The 25,254-nt window shown below is 44.7% G+C and overlaps 1 protein-coding gene across 6 annotated transcripts in view; it reads left to right on the top strand.

Moving 5' to 3' along the window:
• Positions 1–25,254, top strand: part of LOC109876823 (protein FAM13A) — an 83,377-nt gene that overhangs the window by 6,820 nt on the left and 51,303 nt on the right. For 4 of the 6 annotated variants that reach the window (XM_031828303.1, XM_031828301.1, XM_031828302.1 and 1 more), the window contains exons 2-6: positions 3,671–3,881; positions 8,253–8,462; positions 14,603–14,780; positions 21,081–21,246; positions 24,751–24,870. In XM_031828303.1, coding sequence (XP_031684163.1) covers positions 3,671–3,881; positions 8,253–8,462; positions 14,603–14,780; positions 21,081–21,246; positions 24,751–24,870 — 885 coding nt within the window. Of the gene's footprint in view, positions 1–3,492; positions 3,882–8,252; positions 8,463–14,602; positions 14,781–20,697; positions 20,813–21,080; positions 21,247–24,750; positions 24,871–25,254 lie in introns of those variants that run through there. The other 2 variants (XM_031828304.1, XM_031828305.1) reach the window with 2 other exon arrangements.

The following is a 25,254-nucleotide window of genomic DNA, read 5'->3' as shown; positions in this document are numbered from 1 at the left end:
ACTTAATCCTCTATACCAGGGGTTCCCACACTTTTCCACTCACACTTTTCCACCCCCCCCCCCCCCCCCCGCATCACGTCTATTTCTGTAGGTTTTAATAATTAATAATAAAATCTATAGGTTAAAAAACCTAAATAAATAAACGTTAGCTGACATGGGCTAGTTGATCTGGACATGTATACATAGGACTCTAAGGTCTGCAGTGACTGACATGATAAGAGGAACTGATGATGTACGACCCAATTTAGAAATTGCACTTTGTGCGTTCTACTATTACAACTTTCAAGAGTAAATTTAAAGCCGAGTTCCTTTAAAAATTAAAAAAATAATAATAAATTACATTGACATGTTGTTGTTTTTTTGTGGGGGGGGGGGGGGGGGGGCGTCACCCCTGCCCTCACCACACAGTTTGGGAACCGCTGCTCTATAGAACAAATCTTAGCTTTGCTAATGTTTCCCTGTAAACATTGATGAAATTGGCAATGATATGTACACAGTCTAGCAGTTTAATGTTAATGTTGAATGAAATTCCTTTAATCTTGTATTGTTCCTAATGCATTACTATTACATTATTCACTTTATAAAACAGCTCATAGAAAATATGTGTTCATTTCGAATTAATTAAATTCATTCCCAAAAATGTTCACCCTCCCTTGTAAGTGACAAGAACGTCAAATATGTAACCAATTACAGAATACTCCCGTAATAGATTCCTACTCCCTCGGAAGGCATCACTGGCTGAGGTGTAACCACACCGTCAAGATGAAAGGGTAACTTCGTTATTACAATGTCAAACTGGGAGACCTAGTTATTATACAGTCCTCCTATCTGCTATCACCTTGCTCTAATCAAACTGCGAACCCTTAGAGCTGTGCGTGCCAATGTCAATGCCACGGTGTGTGTGTGTGTGTGTGAGAGAGAGAGAGAGGAGAGAGCCATCTCCGGACCCCAAAGGTGTGTGTGTGCACCTGTTTGTGTGTGTACATGGGGTCCTAATGCTAAGGCATCTGTCATGGTACAGCTCCCCTCTCCGTAACCCTCTGAGCACCATCTGGGAGATGGGTCCTAAATAGCCCGGCTGAGATTATAGACGTATGTTTGAATCAGTGGAAGACGAATGGTTAAATCCAAAAGTGACATCAGGCCTTGGATGGTTGTGTCGAATTAGCCCGGTCCCAGACATTGACCATATGAGTTGACAAGATAACACAAACAGATCTGGGACCAGGCTAGTGTTGAATGGATTTGGGATATGCAGAGATCAGTGTAATAGTGCTTCCCTTTACGACAGAGTAGTGATGGCTTTTGCCTGGAGTGTGTGATAGTATTGTCATTTTGTTCGGCCGTGTTTGCTGCTCTGTTGTGTGCATATGCATAGACTCATTTAGTCACATTACGTAGAAATGAAGTGTCCAGATAGAACGGGTAATAAATATTCTTTCTTATCAAGATGAACAGGTTCATAAAGAATGTTTTAAATGAGTTATGCTTCTTGTGGAGGCACTTGACTACTACTTAATAACTACATAATACAATGATCCCATTGTGTCATACAGGGCCTCCCGTGTGATATAGTGAGGCCCCCCTCTCTCGCTCTTTATTTCTCTCTCTTGCTCTCCTCTTTCTCTCTCTCTCTCTCTCTCCGTCTCGGTCTCTCTCTCGCTCTGTGTTCTGTCTCTTTTGAAGTGGTGCACTCCAGGGTGACTGGATGTCACATGCTCAGTTTGATGCTGTGACCAGCCAGTGTGTGAAACAAAGCCCTACTCTGATCCTGTGTAGAACAAAGAAGTAGTAGCTCCTCTGTTGTGATGCTGTTGGACCTTGATGTCACTCAACAAATGTGTTACACACGTGTGCTAATGTCACACTTAGTTAGTTTAAGAGTTAGTAAGACTAAGAGTTTACACGGTACTATCAGTAATCTGATCCTATGAAAGGAGTGTGTGGCGAGTGTGAGTTAGAACAGGTGGCAAGTTTAGTGGGTCATAGTAGATAGCCAACAGCTGATGCAAATACACACACACACACACACACACACATGTAAACAAACTCTGTATACACAAGGCCTAATCTATCTCACAGTAACGTGTGTGTGTGCGTGTGTGCCAGGTCAACTCTATATGAGAAGCTTACATCGTTTGCAGTCAGAGGGTGATGGGTTAACATGGGTATTTAGAAAATGATTTTGTCTCACTGTATAGCCACTGTATAGCCACTGTATATCCACTGTATAGTCACTGTATAGCCATTGTATAACCACTGTATAGCCACTGTATAACCACTGTATATCCACTGTATAACCACTGTATATCCACTGTATAACCACTGTATAGCCACTGTATAACCACTGTATATCCACTGTATAGTCACTGTATAGCCATTGTATAACCATTGTATAGCCACTGTATAGCCACTGTATAACCACTGTATAGCCATTGTATAGCCACTGTATAGCCATTGTATAACCACTGTATAGCCACTGTATAACCATTGTATAGCCATTGTATAGTCACTGTATAGCCATTGTATAACCACTGTATAGTTATTGTATAACCACTGTATAGCCACTGTATAGCCACTGTATAACCATTGTATAACCACTGTATAACCACTCTAACCACTGTATAGCCATTGTATAACCAATGTATAACCATTGTATAACCACTGTATAGCCACTGTATAACCACTCCATAACCACTGTATAGCCACTGTATAACCACGGTATAACCACTCCATAACCACTGTATAGCCACTGCATAACCATTGTATAGCCATTGTATAGCCACTGTATAGTCACTGTATAGCCATTGTATAACCACTGTATAGTTATTGTATAACCATTGTATAGCCACTGTATAACCACTGTATAGCTATTGTATAACCACTGTATAGCCACTGTATAGTTATTGTATAACCACTGTCTAACCATTGTATAACCACTGTATAACCACTGTATAGCCACTGTATAACCACTCCATAACCACTGTATAGCCACTGTATAACCACTCCATAACCACTGTATAGCCACTGTATAACCACTCCGTAACCACTGTATAGCCACTGTATAACCACTCCATAACCACTGTATAGCCACTGTATAACCACTCCATAACCACTGTATAGCCACTGTATAGCCATTGTATAACCACTGTATAGCCACTGTATTGCCACTGTATTGCCACTGTATAACCACTGTATAGCCACTGATAACAACATGTACCTGTTATTACTATCTCTTGCATGCTTGAGTTTCAGTTCCATTTATATTGAACTTGTGTGTATTTGTGTGCGTGTGTTTGTGTGTGCATGTCAGCTCTCTTCTCACTCACTGCTTGCCTCGGTCTTCACCCCTCCCCTCAGCCACAGGTGTGCATGGTAACCAAAGCCTTGTCGTAGCAACCGGTACACAGCCCAAACCCCTCCCCTTTCCCTTCTCTTCTCCCAACACTAACTCTCTCCCCTCTCCCAACTTCTCTGTGTGTCGGCTTGTGTGTGTGTGGCCCTTTCCAAAGGGTCCCTCCATCCCTTCCACACACTAACTGACTCTGTGCCCGTGCCAAGGCAGAAGAGGGCATCCCCAGCCCCTATGGAGGTGCCGGACATGGCAGTGCCCACAGTACCAGTAGTACCCGTTGCTGACTGCTGCTCTCTGCTGTGTTTCTATCTCCAGCACAACAAGGCTGCGGTACAGATCAAGCAAGACATGAAGAAGATGGTCCAGTTGCCCATGCTGAGGGGGACCTCCAGGGGACCTCGAGGAGTGGAGGCCAGGGGCGGTAGGCTGTTCGGCGTGTCCCTGCTGGAGCTCAGGGAGCTGGGCCTCGTGAAGGATGGCGTGCCCCTGGTGGTGCGGAGCATGGTAAAGTTCCTACGAGAACATGGTGAGCTGAGGAGGTTGGGGGTCAAGGGGGGGGGGGGGGGGGGGGGATGTGAGCAGATGCGGGGATAGGACGGTCTTTAATGTTTCTATACACAGTCATTTTCTAATGGTCATTCTGCACCCATTTTGATTCTGAAGTAGTTGTAGGGATGGCTCGACTTTGTTAGCGAGACTAACTTGTTATTATTAACAAACAAGTTAATGCGATCAGTTTTTTTCTGACTTGCTTGATTTCCTAGATTTGATCAACTTGAAATCCACTGTAAATAGACGGGAGTGATAGCTGCTACTGTGATAGCCACATCCGTAGATATAGAACTCTGCTTTATACTGTATCTATGACCACAGCTATCTTTCTCTGGCATTGAGTCAATAACCCACCTGACTGCTGTCAAGACAACACAAGGTTAACAATGACAGTGTTAGCCCTCAGTCCAAAGTCACTGTGTTCACTGGCTAGTTCCGCTTTGTATAAGTCATCTCAATGCAAAATCATGTGTTACATTTTAACATCCACTGTACCTTTGCCTCAAGACTCATATAATCATTTTATGACACCTCATTTTTTATTTATCTTCCTATTATGAAAAGACCATGTCATTACTTATTAGACTGCCAACTGTAGGCTTTTTTTCCACATTTTCCACTTTGACATCACGTATTACTGTTATGATTTGTAAACGTGTCATTTGATTGGTATAAATACAAATACAAGCTCCATACCATGATAGACTTATCCTTGGTTTGTTCTGTATCTTGCTGTATCTTGCTATCAAATAGTCTATTTAGCCCTTCTAGTAGTAATTCCCTTGTTTCCCCACTAGAGGTCAGCGTAGTTCTATGATACAGCAGTAGGATGTCCTCTTCATGACCACATGACGCCCTCTCACAAACTCAGCACACCCACATCATACATTGGGCCTTGCACATAGTTCTTTATTTGTGGGTGTGGTTGAATAATCAGGTTACGCATCGTTGTGATTAGGAAATAGGAGGGAGACAGGAGCGCATGTCATGTGAATAAAGAAGGAGGGTATTGTTTTTTGGTAACTGTTTTTGCTTATTTATTTTTTACATTTTACAGTTTTAGTTAGGTAATAGTAAATGTGCCTGTAACGAGCGTTTCTTAATTACATTTCAATCTTTGGTTTAAATTATTTGTTCTCTTCAGTGTTGCCATTGCAGCCCACTGGTCTGGTAGCATTCGGTAGGATGTGCAACGTTTTGGAACGTTCAGAAAAATATGCTACAGCATGTACAGCAAAAATGCCTTTCTGACAGGTAGAATAAGGAATCACGTCATGGCATTTCTGTCTGCAACGTTAGACAAATGGATGTGGCCCTGTAGACTGTTCACAACAACAGCAGAGCAACGCTTAATGCCGTGTAATTCCAGAAACTGCTGTCCAATTTAATAAAGTATAACTCATGTGGCTGCAGCGGCAGGTAGCCTCGCGGTTAGCGCGTTGGCCCAGTAACCGAAAGGTCACTAGTTCAAATCCTAGCGCCGACAAGGTGAAACATCTGTTGATGTGAGGAGCAAGGCACTTAACCCTACTTGCTCCAGGGTCACTGTTGATAATGGTTGACCCTAGCTGTGACACACACCCCCCCCCCCCCGCCCCCCCAGCGAGAGCTGGGATATGTAAAAAAAAAAAAAAAAAGTCATTTCTAATTCACACATGCATATAAAACACACTTGTACATTTGTGAAATATGACAAATATAAGCACCCACCAAATGAATGCATCAACTTGACCCTTTGTCCCCCGTGTGTGTGCAGCAATGTTCAGTGATCCAGAGAGACTCTCCAAGTTGACCATGAAAGGTTCCACTCCCTGTCAATGTCTGGGAGTAGTATGGTTGTGTTATGTTACTGGATATAGTGTGCACACTGTTTACCATGGGGGAGAGCAGGGATCTGCAACCCTGTTCCTGAAGAGATACTGCATCCTGTAGGTTTTCACTCCAACCCTAATCTAGAGCACCTGATTCTAATAAATATCTGGTTGATAAACAGAATCAGGTGAGTTACAACTGGGGTTGGAGTGAAAACCTACAGGAGGGTATCTCTCCAGGAACAGGGTTGGAGTTACCCTCCTGTAGGGTATCTCTCCAGGAACAGGGTTGGAGTTACCCTCCTGTAGGTTATCTCTCCAGGAACAGGGTTGGAGAGCCCTGGGGTAGAGTAATATCTTATTAAGTAGGTGTCCAATAAACATAAAACAACCATTCTACCATCAGTAGAAGAGATTGACTGTCCCTCTCTTCTTGTTCTCCTCCCCAACCTCTCCTTTGTCTGGTTACTCCCCCAACCTCTCCTTTGTCTGGTTACTCCCCCAACCTCTCCTTTGTCTGGTTACACTCCCCCAACCTCTCCTTTGTCTGGTTACTCCCCCAACCTCTCCTTTGTCTGGTTACTCCCACAACCTCTCCTTTGTCTGGTTACTCCCCCAACCTCTCCTTTGTCTGGTTACTCCCCCAACCTCTCCTTTGTCTGGTTACTCCCCCAACCTCTCCTTTGTCTGGTTACTCCCCCAACCTCTCCTTTGTCTGGTTACTCCCCCAACCTCTCCTTTGTCTGGTTACTCCCCCAACCTCTCCTTTGTCTGGTTACTCCCCAACCTCTCCTTTGTCTGGTTACTCCCACAACCTCTCCTTTGTCTGGTTACTCCCCCAACCTCTCCTTTGTCTGTTTACTCCCCCAACCTCTCCTTTGTCTGGTTACTCCCCCAACCTCTCCTTTGTCTGGTTACTCCCCCAACCTCTCCTTTGTCTGGTTACTCCCCCAACCTCTCCTTTGTCTGGTTACTCCCCCAACCTCTCCTTTGTCTGGTTACTCCCCCAACCTCTCCTTTGTCTGGTTACTCCCCCAACCTCTCCTTTGTCTGGTTACTCCCCCAACGTCTCCTTTGTCTGGTTACTCCCCCAACCTCTCCTTTGTCTGGTTACTCCCCCAACCTCTCCTTTGTCTGGTTACTCCCCCAACGTCTCCTTTGTCTGGTTACTCCCCCAACGTCTCCTTTGTCTGGTTACTCCCCCAACCTCTCCTTTGTCTGGTTACTCCCCCAACGTCTCCTTTGTCTGGTTACTCCCCCAACCTCTCCTTTGTCTGGTTACTCCCCCAACCTCTCCTTTGTCTGGTTACTCCCACAACCTCTCCTTTGTCTTGTTACTCCCCCAACCTCTCCTTTGTCTGGTTACTCCCCCAACCTCTCCTTTGTCTGGTTACTCCCCCAACGTCTCCTTTGTCTGGTTACTCCCCCAACCTCTCCTTTGTCTGGTTACTCCCCCAACCTCTCCTTTGTCTGGTTACTCCCACAACCTCTCCTTTGTCTGGTTACTCCCCCAACCTCTCCTTTGTCTGGTTACTCCCTCAACCTCTCCTTTGTCTGGTTACTCCCCCAACCTCTCCTTTGTCTGGTTAATCCCCCAACCTCTCCTTTGTCTGGTTAATCCCCCAACCTCTCCTTTGTCTGGTTACTCCCCCAACCTCTCCTTTGTCTGGTTACTCCCCCAACCTCTCCTTTGTCTGGTTACTCCCACAACCTCTCCTTTGTCTGGTTACTCCCCCAACCTCTCCTTTGTCTGGTTACTCCCCCAACCTCTCCTTTGTCTGGTTACTCCCCCAACGTCTCCTTTGTCTGGTTACTCCCCCAACCTCTCCTTTGTCTGGTTACTCCCCCAACCTCTCCTTTGTCTGGTTACTCCCCCAACCTCTCCTTTGTCTGGTTACTCCCCCAACCTCTCCTTTGTCTGGTTACTCCCCCAACGTCAACTTTGTCTGGTTACTCCCCCAACCTCTCCTTTGTCTGGTTACTCCCCAAACCTCTCCTTTGTCTGGTTACTCCCCCAACCTCTCCTTTGTCTGGTTACTCCCCCAACCTCTCCTTTGTCTGGTTACTCACCCAACCTCTCCTTTGTCTGGTTACTCCCCTAACCTCTCCTTTGTCTGGTTACTCCCCCAACCTCTCCTTTGTCTGGTTACTCCCCCAACCTCTCCTTTGTCTGGTTACTCCCCCAACGTATCCTTTGTCTGGTTACTCCCCCAACCTCTCCTTTGCCTGGTTACTCCCCTAACCTCTCCTTTGTCTGGTTACTCCCCCAACCTCTCCTTTGTCTGGTTACTCCCCTAACCTCTCCTTTGTCTGGTTACTCCCCCAACCTCTCCTATCTGTTTGCATCTTCTTATCTATTCCTTCCACGTTCCCCCTCTTTTACCTTACTCTCGCCATCCCTGTCCCTCGCCATCCCTGTCCCTCGTCATCCCCCTTTCACTGTGCTTCTCTACCCCTCTCTCCACCTGCCATCATTTTCCATCCTCCACATCCCTCCATCATCTCGCCCCTCTCTCTTCTCTCTCCATCCCCAGCTCTTCATCATGAGGGTCTGTTCAGGGTCAACGGTAATGTACGGGCGGTGGAGGGGCTGAAACAGCGGCTGGAGAACGGTGAGGACGTGGACTTCCTGGTTGAGGCGGATGTGTGTACAGTGGCCAGCTTGTTCAAACAGTACCTCAGGGACCTGCCAGAAGGCCTGGTAGACTCCACCGTACAGCCTGCCCTTATAAAGCAGCACCAGGGTGAGAAATGTTACTGTTTGGAATAATACAATGTGCGTGTGTCTATAAACTGTGAAGGAACTTGTCCTTTGGGGCATAATTGTCAGATAATGATGACAGATTTGATCATAGTCTGTCAACAGGGCTCTACTCTAGGGTCTTTGACCATGACTGTCTCCATTCACAACATTAGAATTGTGATAGCCCTCTTCTCTAGTCATATGACTATCATACCATGTACTGTATTCCCATTCTCACATCAGTGATCATTCCCTTAACCACGGTGTCGAGGTCACAAATGAACGGTAATGATACATAGTCATTATCATTAAGCAGCATAATCATTTTCAAGCGGTGCTTCCATCGTTACCAGATACTACATACCACACCAGTGTAATCAGTGTTATCGTTCTTCTACAGAGATACTATCAGAACAATCTACAGCTAAGAATACCAGTTGGCACTCGCCCTAAACCATTTCCCAATCCCACCTATAAATCCTGCAGCTCTTCGCCAGTGTTCTACGTATCTAAATCACGGTTCTGACTTCTGATTCGCTGAAAACAGGCTATGTTTACATGTCTGCATGGGTCACTGGCTGGCCCTTACACTGTGCAGGAGACAGGAGTTTACCTTTAACACAGAGGAAGTGTCTGGGCCACGGGACTGTATGTCACAGACAGACAGACAGACAGACATTCACTGACTCAGGCAGTTTAAAGGCAGAGAGACAGTCAGACAGACATTCACTGACTCAGGCAGTGGAAAGGCAGAGAGACAGACAGACATTCACTGACTCAGGCAGTGGAAAGGCAGAGAGACAGACAGACAGACATTCACTGACTCAGGCAGTGGAAAGGCAGAGAGACAGGGGCTGCATTGATTCAGCTCAGAGTCCTTCTTCAGACTCCTCAGTCCTTACAGTGTATATTATAAGTCCATATAAGGTCAAGCCAGTCCCATGCCCGTCACAGACTGTACTGGCCTTACTCTGGTCTTAACTCACCTCCATGATGATCTAGTTCAAGCTGGATGATGGAAAGGGAAGGGAATCTCGTCCCTGTTCCAAATGGTTCCAAACAGTTCCATATTCCATATGTAGTGCACTCATTTTGACATAATCTCTGTTTTGGTCAAATTGCTCTGGTCAAAAGTAGTGCACTATATAGGGAATAGGGTGCCATTTGGGGCATAGACTGTGTTTTGGTTCTAAGTGACTTGTGGTTGTCAGAGATGACAGAGAGTGTATATTATAAACGTTTTGGATGAATAGGAATATTTGTCATGGCTTGGTGCCAGAGGATGCATTAAGAGAGTGTGGGCCTGGCTGGGTACAAGTCAATGAAGAAGCAGGACTTGGATTGGCGAGAAAAATAACTATGTGATTGGTTCAAGTCCTGGTGCCAATGTACAGGAAAGTATTAAACTGAGGGAGGGAATAAAGAAGTGAGGGATGGATGGATGAGCAGACAGCAGGAGAGCATGACTGTTACGATCGTCGATGGAAGGATCAAATCAAGGTGTAGCGTGGTAGGCGTACATTTTCATTTATTAAATGAACACCGAAAAAACAACAAAAACGAAATGTCGAGTAGGGCTAAACAGCACAGTACCAAAAACAAGATCCCACAAACTACAGGTGGAAAAACGCTGCCTAAGTATGATCCCCAATCAGAGACAATGATAGACAGCTGCCTCTGATTGGGAACCATACCCGGCCAACAAAGAAATAGAAAACATAGATTGCCCACCCTAGTCACACCCTGACCTAACCAAATAGAGAATAAAAAGGATCTCTAAGGACAGGGCGTGACAATTTTATTTTTTATTTGATTTCACCTTTATATAACCAAGTTGAGAACAAGTTCTCATTTACAATTGCGACTTGGCCAAGATAAAGTAAAGCGGTTCGACACACAACAACACAGAGTTACACATGGAGTAAAACAAACATACAGTCAATAATACAGTAGAAAAATAAGCATATATACAATGTGAGCAAATTAGGTGAGATAAGGCAACAACAAAAAAAGGCCATAGATGTGAAGTAAATACAATATAGCAAGTAAAACACTGGAATGGTAGATTTGCAGTGGAAGAATGTGCAAAGTAGAGAGAGAAATAATGGGGTGCTGAATAAATAAATAAATACAGTAGGGGGGAGAGGTAGTTGTTTGGTCTGAATTATAGATGGGTTATGTACAGGTGCAGTAATCTGTGAGCTGCTCTGAAAGCTGGTGCTTAAAGTTAGTGAGGGAGATAAGTGTTTCCAGTTTCAGAGATTTATGTAGTTCGTTCCAGTCATTGGCAGCAGAGAACTGGAAGGAGAGGTGGCCAAAGGAAGAATTGGTTTTGTGGGTGACCAGGGAGATATACCTGCTGGAGCGCGTGCTACAGGTGGGTGCTGCTATGGTGACCAGCGAGCTGAGATAAGGTGGGACTTTACCTAGCAGGGTCTTGTTGATGACCTGGAGCCAGTGGGTTTGGCGACGAGTATGAATCGAGGGCCAGCCAACGAGAGCGTACAGGTCGCAGTGGTGGGTAGTATATGGGGCTTTGGTGACAAAACGGATGGCACTGTGATGGACTGCATCCAATTTATTGAGTAGGCTATTGGAGGCTATTTTGTATATGACATCGCCAAAGTCGAGGATCGGTAGGACAGTCAGTTTTACAAGGGTATGTTTGGCAGCGTGAGTGAAGGAGGCTTTGTTGCGAAATAGGAAGCCAATTCTAGATTTAACTTTTGATTGGAGATGTTTGATGTGAGTCTGGAAGGAGAGTTTACAGTCTAACCAGACACCTAGGTATTTGTAGACATATTCTAAGTCAGAACCGTCCAGAGTAGTGATGTTGGACGGGCGGGCAGGTGCAGGCAGTGATCGGTTGAAGAGCATGCATTTAGTTTTACTTGTATTTAAGAGAAATTGGAGGCCACGGAAGGAGAGTTGTATGGCATTGAAGCTCGACTGGAGGGTTGTTAACACAGTGTCCAAAGAAGGGCCAGAAGTATACAGAATGGTGTCGTCTGCATAGAGCTGGATCAGAGACTCACCAGCAGCAAGAGCGACATCATTGATGTATACAGAGAAGAGAGTCGGTCCAAGAATTGAACCCTGTGGCACCCCATAGACTGCCAGAGGCCCGGACAACAGGCCCTCCAATTTGACACACTGAACTCTATTAGAGAAGTAGTTTGTGAACCAGGCGAGGCAATCATTTGAGAAACCAAGGCTATCGAGTCTGCCGATGAGGATGTGGTGATTGACAGAGTCGAAAGCCTTGGCCAGGTCAATGAATACGGCTGCACAGTATTGTTTCTTATCGATGGCAGATAGCAGCCGATAAGACAGCTAACGATTAGTGGGCCGCAGATGGGCGTTCAGGTAACGTCGTGACAGAGGGGCCAGTTGGATAACTCCATCGGGCAGATAACGTCGGTAGTCCAGTCGTGAAGGCTCGGTGGGGCTCCGCATCGGCAGTAAAACGGGTCCGGATAGGTGATTGTAGCCAGGAGTGGCTGATGGAACTCTTCAGCTGGCTAGCTCTGGAATAATTGATGTTTGCTCCGGGATCGACGTAAGCCAATAGTCACACGGATAGCAGCTATCTAGCTGCGAGTTCCAGGTGTAAATGTCCAGAGCTTGCGGTTGAAATCTGGGGATATGGAGAGAAAAATAGGTCAGGTATGTTCTGGTCTGAGTCGCGTTGTACAAAACTGGCTATAGCTTTTCGAGCTAAAGGATAGCTGATGACCACAAACCGTGGTTAGCTGAATACTAACGTTAGCCAGTAAACTGGCTAGCTTCTGGCTAGCTTCTATTGTGGACTTCAGATTTGAGGTAAATAATACTACTTTTTTTAAATTGGTGAGGCGGGTTGCAGGAGATTGTTTTGAAGTTGAGTTTTTGGAAAAGAAAATATATAAAAGATATGCGAAGAAAGATGTAAATATATATATGTATATACACGGGACACGACAAGACGAGGACAAAGGACGCCTGACTGCTATGCCATCTTGGTATTTAATGACAAAACAATGAATGACAAAAAGATGGGGTAGATGCATTGGCCAATAGATGCATCCTCATCGGAATGACAGAACGATAGATACGACAGAAAGATGGAAAACATTTGGACAGGACACACGGATCTATTTTATGCCCCCCAGAGAGGTGGAGGGTGATCTGAATGTTCCTGCTCTGTGTGTGTGTCATGTGTGTTGTTGGAATGGCCACAGATGATGCATCATGGGTGCCAGGAAACCCATCTAAAAACCCAGTGTGGGTTGGCTGACATTTTACTGCCCTGGCAGGTAATGTCACCCATTAGCAGATTGCAATGTTCGACGCGACCGCATGTGACAGCTTTGCCACTTGAGGGACTTTTCTGCTACGTGACTGCCAGGGCAATGATAAAGCAATTACAATATTCTGGATTGTGATGAATTTTATTGTGAATATTCAGTTTATGGTTGGTCAATATGAACTATTTAGCCTCAATCTCAAGCTTCCTCTCTTTGTCAGGCCGAAATTCTTTGATATTGTTTATCTGGTTACTGATGATATGTCTTACCTTGGAGAAATGAAGGGAAATATGCGAAGTGGTCACTATCATAGACACCAATAGAGACATGTTAGTGATAGCGGTCACTAGTCTGAGATTAGGGTCAGTCTATTTTGTTGTGTGGTAGAAAATGACAGTGGATCAACTGAGTAACTCTATGGTCATATAATACCCAGGAACAAGCCTGTGTCTGGGTGGTCTTGGCATAGTGAAGGGCTGACGTCTCCATCTGATCCCACTTCACCTCTCCCCACACACACACACACACTCACATGCACACAAGGGAGAGTACACACACACACACACACACACACACACACACACACACACACACATACACATACACATACACACACACACACACACACACACACACACACACACACACACACACACACACACACACCATCATCTCTGAACTTCACCTCACCAGACATGCAACAGCTGTGAGTGCTCTCAGAGCTCCTGATTCCCTCCTGCTGTGTACACACACACACACACACACACACACACACACACACACACACACACACACGCCTTACTCAAGACCAGTAGGCATGTCCCTGTATCCACCCCTGACCCCAATATGAATCCTGACTGGCATCATTATGTTTTCACTGCTTTTTTCATTGTAATGTTTTATTGAACCTTTATTTAACTAGGCAAGTCAGTTAAGAACACATTCTTATTTACAATGACAGCCTACCCTGGCCAAACCCTAGTCCGGGCCGTGCTGAGCCAATTGTGCGCCACTCTATGGGACTCCAATCACGGCCGGTTTGTGATACATCCTGTAATCGAACCAGGGTCTGTAGTGACGCCTCTAGCACTGAGATGCAGTGCCTTAGTCCGCTGCATCACTCGGCTAAGGTATTGATGCTAAGGTATTACCAGCATCGTGGTCATAGATTATACATTTAGAGCAGGTGTGTGCGTCATTCTCTTTCAAATATCAATGTGCGTCTAGGGTGTTATTTTCAATTGGACACACTTGACCTTAAGCCGAAAGGCCACGACTCTCAGAACCCAAAACCAAAGCTTGTGTGTGTACTTGTTTTGTCAGTCATGATAGACTAATTATTATTTACAGATTATAAAGTAGGTCATGTGAGCTAAGGTATTATTAAAAAACATGATCGTGCCAATGCATTGGTTTCTGGGTTAATAATCGTGTTTTCTCCTTCTCATCAACAAAGTGGAGCATCGCTTCAAAGTCCAGTACTCTCAAAATGCCTTCCAATCTTTTAATTGTTGATCATGTTGTTTCTACATGTTTGTGGTTTCCTTCTAGGTGTGCAGCTGTTCAACCAAAACACAACACAGTCTCTCCCCTCTCTAATAATGTCTAGAATAGAATACAATTACCTGAGTTAGCAGTCGCTCTTATACAGAGCAATTAACAGGGGCAATTGGGGTTAAGTGCCTTGTTTAATGGCACATTGGCAGATTTTCCCCCTAGTTGGCTCTGCGATTCAAACCAGCGACCTTTCGGTTACAATGCTAAATTACCTGCCGCCATGAATTGAACAGAACAGCTTTATTTTCCCCAGAGTGAACTAGTTTTTAAATGGGTCTTCCTGTGTATTTCCCTCCAGAGTCCAGTGAGGAGGGTTTCTGCTCAGACCTGAGGGTCTTACTCCGCCAGTTGCCAGATGTCCACTACAGCCTCCTACAGTACCTCTGTCTCTTCCTCACCCAGGTGGACCAGCGCCACAGGGAGAACCTCATGACCGCTCTCAATCTGGCAACTGTCTTCGGCCCCAATGTCTTCCAGTAAGTTTTGCAGCCCGTCTCTGGGATTGATGTTAGTGGGTCAGTGAGTTAGTGGCATAACACACTTAGGTTGCCATGTTGGTCCAATGTCTTCCAGTAAGTTTTGCAGCCCGTCTCTGGGATTGATGTTAGTGGGTCAGTGAGTTAGTGGCATAACACACTTAGGTTGCCATGTTGGTCCAATGTCTTCCAGTGTGTTTTATTACATGTTCATGGGATTTGGGGATGGGTGTTAGTTGGGCATGGGTTTAATAAGACAGAGGGGTTGCAAGGTGGGTCTAAATGGCAGGTGACTGTCATTATGTCTAAGGCCTTGTTAAAGCCAGTTTATGGTATATGTGTTACGAGTCATGCATGATGTTATGGAGGAAAATGGTTTGACAGAGCGTTAGTGCTATGTCGTTTTAAAAACATACACAGAAACGGTTCAAAATCAAGTGTTATTTGTCACGTACACAGTTTGTACAGCAGGTATAAAAGGTGCAGTGAAATGGTTGTGTGCTAGCTACCAAAACATTGCAGTACTATAATTAAGCAATAAGGCCCGAGGGGGTGTGGTATATGGCCAATATACCACGGATAACCACTGTTCTTAAGCGCGATGCAATGCAGAGTGCCTGGATACAGCCCTTAGTTACCAACGTAATTAGAGCAGTAAAAATAAATGTTTCGTCATACCCGTGGTGTACGGTCTGTTATAAACTGGGTGGTCGAGCCCTGAATGCTGATTGGCTGACAGCCGTGGGATATCGAATCGTATATTTACTACTCTAATTACGTTGGTAACCAGTTTATTATAGCAATAAGGCACCTCAACAGTTTGTGCTAAATGGCCGATATACCACGGCTAAGGCCTGTGTCCAGACACTCCGCAATACGTTGTGCCTAAGAACAACCCTTAGCTGTGGTACATTGGCCATATAACACACCCCCTCGTGCCTTATTGCTTAAATATACCACGGTTGTCAGCCAATCAGCATTCAGGGCTCGAACCACCCAGTTTATAATGAATAATATTTTTTTATAGAATAGTCGTTTTTGTATTTTTATTTGGATCCCCATTAGTTCCTGCCAATCAGCAGCTACTCTTCCTGGGGTCCACATAGTAATATCCTGGTATGTACTCAATAGGATATACAGAATAGATCATGTATGTGCTATGTCAAGTATGACTATTTACCATATAAAGTGGATAATGTGCTGGTTGCGCAGTTGACTAAATAGTATATTATAGAACAGCAGTGTTGTGCTTGTGTGTAAGGGTTGGCTGTGTGGCGAGTCCGTGCAAATAGTCTCTAATCTCCACCCGGCACAGCCAGAAGAGGACTGGCCACCCCACATAGCCTGGTTCCTCTCTAGGTTTCTTCCTAGGTTTTGGCCTTTCTAGGGAGTTTTTCCTAGCCACCGTGCTTCTACACCTGCATTGCTTGCTGTTTGGGGTTTTAGGCTGGGTTTCTGTACAGCACTTTGAGATATCAGCTGATGTATGAAGGGCTATATAAATAAATTTGATTTGATTTGTTCTATAAGACAAAACACGCCTGTATAAAATAAGAAGATATAACAGAACGGGTCCTGAAAACCCCAGCAACCTCCAATGAGTTGTCCTGACTTCCTCACGTCTCCACAACAACATTGTTTGATCCCTTGCTATTTACCACCTGCTGTTTTAAAGGGTAGAACGTTCCTTAACAAGCGTATTAAAACCTGCTTGGATGTTGATTTATTCTTGGAGCATATCGTTATCCCGCCTGAGAGGTGTGTGTGTGTGAGCGAGCGAGCGAGTGAGTGAGAGAGATTAGGCTCTTGTGGCCTGCCTGCCTGTCTATAACAGTCTTTGAATAACACACACATACAGTAGCTATCTCTATGTACCGGGACATCTTGGCTGACTTGCCTAAATAGTTGGAATCAGGTTGATTGATTGATGTTTTGTGTTTCCATCAACATTGTCCTATTCTAAACCTGTGTTCATATGTGTTGCCATGTGAAAGAGTAGGTGGGAGAAAGGGAGAGAGCTTAGGCACACGCTGTTGCACACTTTCCTGGCTCATCCTCTGTCTCTCAATCATCTCTCTATCTCCCTCCTCCTCCACCTTCTCTGTCTATCTCACACAAGCCTATGCGTGTGAGCTCACAAACACACACACACACAGTCTTGTACAACTAACCTTGTGGGGACACATTATTCAGTCCCATTCATAATCCAATTTTCCCTAAACCTTACCCTTAACCTAACTCGAAAACCTTAACCCTAAACCTAACCCTAGCTCCTAACCCTGAAACTAATTCTAACCCTAACACAAATTCTAACCTTAACCCGAAACCCCCTAAAAATTGCATTGACCTTGTTTGGACCAACAAAATGTCTCCATTTGGTCAAATTTTTGTTTGTTTACTATTCTTGTGGGGTCTTCTGGGCCCCACAAGAATAGTTAAACACGTCCACACACACACATACACACTCCACCTCTAACCAACATGGAGGGCTGTAGGCTTAACATGCCATTAATGTTGTGGTGATAGAAACCTCACCACGTGCACTCAGAGAGGGCTCATACATTTCTCCTTTACTGTTCACATTCTCTTCCACTTCTACCATCCCTTTGAGTGGTACTGGCACTACTTGAGAGGAACTAAAAGGAAACTCATCCCTGCCTGTAAATTCCACTGACAGGGTTTCAGAGGTGCTTGTTGAATATTATTTGAAGTCAGACTTTCTAACACAAAAGTTAACCAAAAAAAGTCAATAGTAACAATATTGTTGGATCAATCCGATTTCCGTGAGTCGGTGGCAAGACTTTAAGTGGTCTGATACGTATCACACACCTTAAAGACTCTACTGCCCTCTCTATCCAATCTGTCATGCATCGTTATTAGTGGGCGTTCCCAGTCATCCATTTCCTTGGCCCATGCCTTCCTGCCCGCATTGCTTATAAACGGTGTCTGAAGACACACAGGCCAAAGTGTTCTGTCTCCTGTTCTCACAGTCCCATCCCATTTGGCTTGCGCCGTGATCGAGGGCACTATGTTCCACCCCTGCCCGCTTTCTTGCCCACCTGATTGGCAACCATATCTTATAATAACCCCTGGTGTCTGTGCCAGGGAATCCGTCTCTGATGGCACATCGTCTCACTATCACTGGAGGGACTGTACAGGACATAGAGTTGGAAAGAGGGCACGCACCCTATCTTTGCCATTATTACGTCCACAATGGTGCTGTCCACTAAAATAGGTTTTGTGGCAACTGTGCCCTCTATCGAACTCTATGGTACAGTAACAGGACCAGGAAGTGAACAGAGGAGGCTGGTGGGAGGAGCTATAGGATGACGGGCTCATTGTAATGGCTGGAATGGAATCAATGGAACAGAGGTTTCCATATGTTTGATGTGTTTGATTCTATTCAATTGATTGTATTCCAGGTATTACAATGAACCAGTCCTCCTATAGCTCCTCCCACCAGCCTCCTGTGGAAGTGACATACCTCAGCTGGGGCCTTAGACTGAACACCATGTCCTCAGTTTGTTCCCTCCATCAACCAATCAGAGAGGGGTATAATTAGGCCCAGAGCCCAGGCCATGTAGGCATGTCAAACAGCTGTTCAGGAAGAACTCAGTGACATGATCTGGTATCAAGTGCTACTGGATTGTCCTGACTTGGCCTGACATGGTACTGGAATGTCCCCTACTCCAGAGGAGACTGGTGGGACGAGCTATAGCAGGACGGGCTCATTTTAATGGCTGGAATGGAATTAATGGTACGGAGTAAAACGTGGTTTCCATATGTTTGATGTGAAACCATTCCGCCCGATTCAGCTCCAGCCATTACTACGAGCACTTCCTCCCCAATTAAGGTGGCACCAACCTCCTGTGCCCTACTCATCGAGATCCACTATAATATTACTGTCTTCTATTTAATGATGTGGCATCATGTTATCCGCCGTAAGAGCTGTAGATAAGGGCTGTAGATAAGCACTTTGTCGATGGACTGTTGTGTTATTGTGCTATGATGTGAAAGCTGTTGTGGTGCTTGTGTTTTCCTTGAACCATGTTGTCCTTGTTGACCTTGTTTTGTGTCAAACGGCACCTGCAGAAATGATGTATTGTAGCTTTTGATGCCCTTTGTCATGGCAGGGAAGGTGTTGTATTGCAGCAAATAGGGGTGGAGCTTGAATGATAAGTACCCTGTGACCCTATGTCTGTCAGTCAAATAGGGGTGGAGCTTGAATGATAAGTACCCTGTGACCCTATGTCTGTCAGTCAAACAGGGGTGGGGCTTGAATGATAAGTACCCTGTGACCCTATGTCTGTCAGTCAAATAGGGGTGGGGCTTGAATGATAAGTACCCTGTGACCCTATGTCTGTCAGTCAAATAGGGGTGGAGCTGTGACCCTATGTCTGTCAGTCAAACACCTACAGTGGCTTGTGAAAGTATTCACTCCCCTTGGCATTTTTCTATTTTGTTGCCTTACAACCTGGAATTAAAATAGATTTTTGGGGGGTTTGTATCATTTGATTTACACAACATGCCTACCACTTTGAAGATGCAAAATATTTGTTATTGTGAAACCAACAAGAACTAAGACAAAAAAAACAGAACTTGAGCGTGCATAACTATTCACCCCCCCCAAATCAATACTTTGTAGAGCCAACTTTTGCAGCAATTACAGCTGCAAGTGTCTTGGGGTATGTCTCTATACACTTGGCACATCTAGCCACTGGGATTTTTGCCCATTCTTCAAGGCAAAACTGCTCCAGCTCCTTCAAGTTGGATGGGTTCCGCTGGTGTACAGCAATCTTTAAGTCATACCACATATTCTCAATTAGATTGAGGTCTGAGCTTTGACTAGGCCATTCCAAGACATTTAAATGTTTCCCCTTAAACCACTCGAGTGTTGCTTAAGCACTATGCTTAGGGTCATTGTCCTGCTGGAAGGTGAACCTCCGTCCCAGTCTCAAATCTCTGGAAGACTGAAACAGGTTTCCCTCAAAAATTTCCCTGTATTTAGCACCACCCATCATTCCTTCAATTCTGACCAGTTTCCCAGTCCCTGCCAATGAAAAACATCCCCTCAGGGTGATGGGAGGTATTGGGTTTGCGCCAGACATAGCGTTTTCCTTGATGGCCAAAAATCTCAATTTTAGTCTCATCTGACCAGAGTACCATCTTCCATATGTTTGGGGAGTCTCCTACATGCCTTTTTTGCGAACACCAAACGTGTTTGCTTATTTTTTCTTTAAGCAATTCTCTGGCCACTCTTCCGTAAAGCCCAGCTCTGTGGAGTGTACGGCTTAAAGTGGTCCTATGGACAGATACTCTAATCTCCGCTGTGGAGCTTTGGAGCTCCTTCAGGGTTATCTTTGGTCTCGTTGTTGCCTCTCTGATTAATACCCTGCTTGCCTGGTCCGTGAGTTTAGGTGGACGGCCCTCTCTTGGCAGGTTTGTTGTGGAGTCATATTCTTTCCTTTTTTAATAATGGATTTAATGGTGCTCCGTGGGATGTTCAAAGTTTCTGATATTTTTTTATAACACAACCCTGATCTGTACTTCTCCACAACTTTGTCCCTGACCTGTTTGGAGAGCCCCTTGGTCTGAAAGACTCTGGGGCCTTTCAGAACAGGGGTGTATATATACTGAGATCATGTGACAGATCGTGTGACACTTAGATTGCACACAGGTGGACTTTATTTCATTAATTATGTTACTTGTAATTGGTTGCACCAGATCTTATTTAGGGGCTTCATAGCAAAGGTGGTGAATACATATGCAGGCACCACTTTTCTGTTTTACATTTTTCGTATTTTTTTTAAACAAGTTATTTTTTTCATTTCTCTTCACAAATTTGAACTATTTTGTGTATGTCCATTACATGAAATCCAAATAAAAATATATTTAAATTACAGATTGTAATGCAAAAAAAATAGGAAAAATGCCAAAGGGGATGAATACTTTTGCAAGGCACTGTAGCTAAACTAAAGATGGTGGATAAATGAAGAAAATGTATTCAGGTCGTTTACCATTGGAAAATAACGGTCAGTTCCGGTCTACTTAACTGGGCGTCTCTCCCCTAGAAACCAATGCAATAATATCTGGGTCTAGTCTACTTAGTTCATTGACTTTCATTGAACCAGAAAAAAGCAGTGAGTGGGGTGTCTCGCTTCCTCTTCTGTCTCTGGCTAAACTACCACCCCAAGAGTTCCAATCCTTTTGTCAATGTTGCTACAATATTGTACTTATGATAGTGACAATTTGTATCATTAAATGCCATCTCTAATCTTCTCTGTTTGTCTCTGTCACCAGTGTGTCCTCTGGGTTCGATGGGATCCAGGAGCAGAACATCTGTAATAAGATCATGGCAAAGCTGATCCAGAACTACAGCAGCATATTCAACAACATCCACCAAGATGACGACCATAAAGAAGAGCACTGTGTCTTCAATAGAGATGGAAACATCATCATTGTTAAAGTGAGTTACTGGTATTTTACATGTATTTTATACAAATGTTCATACTGATCTGGGCTGGTTTGGTCTTCCCTGTCTATTCCCTATGTGGGTTCTGGTCAAAAGTAGTGCACTATGTAGGGCATAGGGTGCCGTTTCTGAATTTATTTTGGGGCTACATTTTGTTTGCCTGCGAGTGATGTTATACCCGTCTTTGAATTGATTTGGCTTGACGCAATCTCAGTCACGACTCTTCCAAGGGAACATCTTTGTTTTGATGTTCTGTTCTTGCTATCGGTCCATATTTAATGAGTCTAGACTACGCTTTGATGTGTCTCAAGCGCTTGAGGAGAAGAGATAGTTGAGGAGAAGAGATAGTTGAGGAGAAGAAAATCATATATAATGGGAATACACATACAGGCACAAGAAGATGCATCAAGCTGTAAAATATATTTATTTACCTGCTTTAAGAATCCATTATTTTTGGTTGAATTTTCACAAAACTATTTCCCTATTGTCATCCTGACTTGGGCCTGTGCCCTTAGTGTCAGAAAGGGCCAATATTGGTCAGTGTAGAAAAGGTCGCTGGCGAGTTTGACCTGTTACAGTATACCCCTAATGCCGTTTTAACTACAGTACCAGTCAAAGGTTTGGACACACCTACTCATTCAAGGGTTTTTCTTTATTTTTACTATTTTCTACATTGTAGAATAATAGTGAAGACATGAAAACTATGAAATAACACATATGAATCATGTAGTAACCAAAAAAGTGTTAAACAAATCAAAATATATTTTAGATTCTTCAAAGTAGCCATCCTTTGCCTTGATGACAGCTTTGCACACTCTTGGCATTCTCTCAACCAGTTTCATCTGGAATGCTTTTCCAACAGTGTTGAAGGAGTTCCCACATATGCTGAGCACTTTTTGGCTTCGCATGTGCTGAGCATTTGATTTCCTTCACTCTGCAGTCCAACTCATCCCAAACCATCTCAATTGGGTTGAGGTCGGTTGATTGTGGAGGCCAGGTCAAACCAGATGTGATGGCGTATCACTGCAGAATGCTGTGAATTCTAAATACATTTCAGACAGTGTCACCAGCAGAGCACCCCCACACCATCACACCTCCTCCATTCTTCACGGTGGGAACCACACATGTGGAGATCAACCGTTCACCTACTCTGTGTCTCACCAAATCACGGCGGTTGGAACCAAAAATCTCCAATTTGGACTCGTCAGACCAAAGGACAGATTTCCAGCGGTCTAATGTCCATTGCTCGTGTTTCTTGGCCCAAGCAAGTCTCTTCTTCTTATTGGTGTCCTTTAGTAGTGGTTTCTTTGCAGCAATTTGACCATGAAGGCCTGATTCACGCAGACTCCGCTGAACAGTTGATGTTGAGATGTGTCTGTTACTTGAACTCTGTGAAGCATTTATTTGGGCTGCAATCTGAGGTGCTGTTAACTTTAATGAACTGTTCTTCTGCAGCAGAGGTAACTCGGTTTTCCTTTCCTGTGGCGGTCCTCATGAGAGCCAGTTTCATCATAGCGCTTGATGGTTTTGCGACTGCACTTGAAGAAATTTTCCTGATTGACTGACCTTCATGTCTTAAAGTAATGATGACCACTGCGCCACTTGTTTCTCTTTGCTTATTTGAGCTGTTCTTGCCATAATATGGACTTGGTCTTTTACCAAATAGGGCTATCTTCTGCATACCACCCCTACCTTGTCAGAACACAACTGACTGGCTCAAACGCATTAAGAAGGAAATAAATTCTCTCCCGGGTGGTGCAGTGGTTAAGGGCGCTGTACTGCAGCGCCAGCTGTGCCACCAGAGACTCTGGGTTCGCGCCCAGGCTCTGTCGCGACCGGGAGGTCCGTGGGGCGACGCACAATTGGCCTAGCGTTGTCCGGGTTAGGGAGGGCTTGGCCGGTAGGGATATCCTTGTCTCATCACGCACCAGCGACTCCTGTGGCGGGCCGGGCGCAGTGCGCGCTAACCAAGGTTGCCAGGTGCACGGTGTTTCCTCCGACACATTGGTGCGGCTGGCTTCTGGGTTGGATGCACGCTGTGTTAAGAAGCAGTGCGGCTTGGTTGGGTTGTGTATCGGAGGACTTTCAACCTTCGTCTCTCCCGAGCCCGTACGGGAGTTGTAGCGATGAGACAAGATAGTAGCTATCACGAAATTGGGGAGAAAAAAAGGGGTAAAGTTCACACACAAAAAAAGGAAAGAAATTCCACAAAATAACTTTTAACCAGGCACACCTGTTAATTGAAATGCATTCCAGGTGACTACTTATGAAGCTGGTTGAGAGAATGCAACGCTGTTATCAAGGCAAAGGGTGGCTACTTTGAAGATTCTCAAATATAATATATTTTTATAACACTTTTTTAGTTACTATGTGATTCCATATGTGTTATTTAATAGTTGTGATGTCTTCACTATTATTCTACAATGTAGAAAATAGTAAAAATAAAGAAAAACCCTTCAATGACTAGATGTCCAAACTTTTGACTGGTACTGTACAAGGGTCTGGTTACTCGACTAACACTGTTACCCCAGACATACTGTACATGACTTCATAAATGCTTTATTTTTAGAGTATGTGTCAAACATACCCACTTCCATGGAATAGCACTTTATCATGAGTTCCATTTTGAGATTCTCAATCACTTTCTACATAAAGGACAAAGTGGTTATTTGGTCAGTCAGCCCTCAAAGGAAGTGCTGAGTGTATTTATCTTTGCATGTTGCGTGTGGTGACCTCACGTGAAGATATCTCTAGTTCTGTCCAGTGCTGTAAATGTCTGTAGCAGCCAGGGGCCTTAGGGGCCTCACAACACCCGAGACCCCAGTTGGCTGCTGACCTATGGGATATCCCTCCGCCTGACTAGCTTCTATTGGAATCTCCTTACACGCAGGGCTACACCTCCTGAGGCTGCTTTTTGACCATTGACCTCCCACATGCCCCTCATTGCTTTTCTCCGCACATAGCCATGGAAACAGGTGCTCCTGTCCTCTTACTGTAAGAAAGAGGGGGGCGTGAGTTGACCATGGGGTTGTTTGAGTGGAGGGGTTTGGGTTAGGGGTTAGGGTCAGACAGCATAGCACAATTTACCTGTCTCAATTGTTCTGGACACTGTTGTGAGGGAGGTAGAACACACTGTTGTGAGGGAGGTAAAACACACTTGTGAGGGAGGTAGAACACACACTGCTATGAGAATCACTCTGGGAACTCACCACTGCAAAATCATTAGGAATTTAAGTCAAATACATTTTTACATTGTCATATGATTTTCAGTCTCCAATTCCTACCCTTGACCCCAACAGAGATGTTATTCTAAAATCTGTTCTGGAATGTATAGTTGGCATGATATTTCACACCATTAGATGAGGCAATGGTGTACCTTCAATAACAAAAGGAATAAAAGTCTACAGTAACTCGTGCTGCTCCTCTGGACCTGCCGCTCTATAGTGGTCAATTGGTGGATTGTGTGTGAAACTTTTGTTGTTGTTGTCTTTTTCCCAGGAGGCCAAGGAGACCCCGGTGATTAGGACAGATACTGAGTCACCGAAAACACTCGGAACCACACCAGTCACTCCCACGCACACTCAAAAGACACCTATTCCAGTTCCCAGAAAGAAAAAGGTGTGTGTGTGTTTTGTGTCCCTGCCATGGAATACAATGTTTAGGTATCTGTACGAGGAGTACGTGCTGCCTGCCTAGTGCATACTTGTTTTCGTTTGTGTGCGTGTCCCTGCCATGGAACACAAAGTTTTAGGTATCTGTACGAGGAGTACGTGCTGCCTGCCTAGTGCCTACTTGTTTTAGTTTGTGTGTGTGCACCTGCCATGGAACACAATGTTTAGGTCACAGGATGTTGGTGGCACCTTAATTGGGGAGGACGGGCTGGTGGTAATGGCTGGAGCGAAATAAGTGGAATGGTTTGATGCCATTCCATTGGCTCCGTTCCAGTCGTTATTATGAGCCGTCCTCCCCTCAGCAGCCTCCACTGGTTTAGGTATGTGTTTG

Source organism: Oncorhynchus kisutch, linkage group LG7 (genome assembly GCF_002021735.2).
Source record: "Oncorhynchus kisutch isolate 150728-3 linkage group LG7, Okis_V2, whole genome shotgun sequence".
Lineage (NCBI taxonomy): Eukaryota > Metazoa > Chordata > Actinopteri > Salmoniformes > Salmonidae > Oncorhynchus > Oncorhynchus kisutch.
The sequence above is the reverse complement of the archived record's forward strand: the minus strand, read 5'-3'. Positions and strand labels throughout refer to the sequence as shown.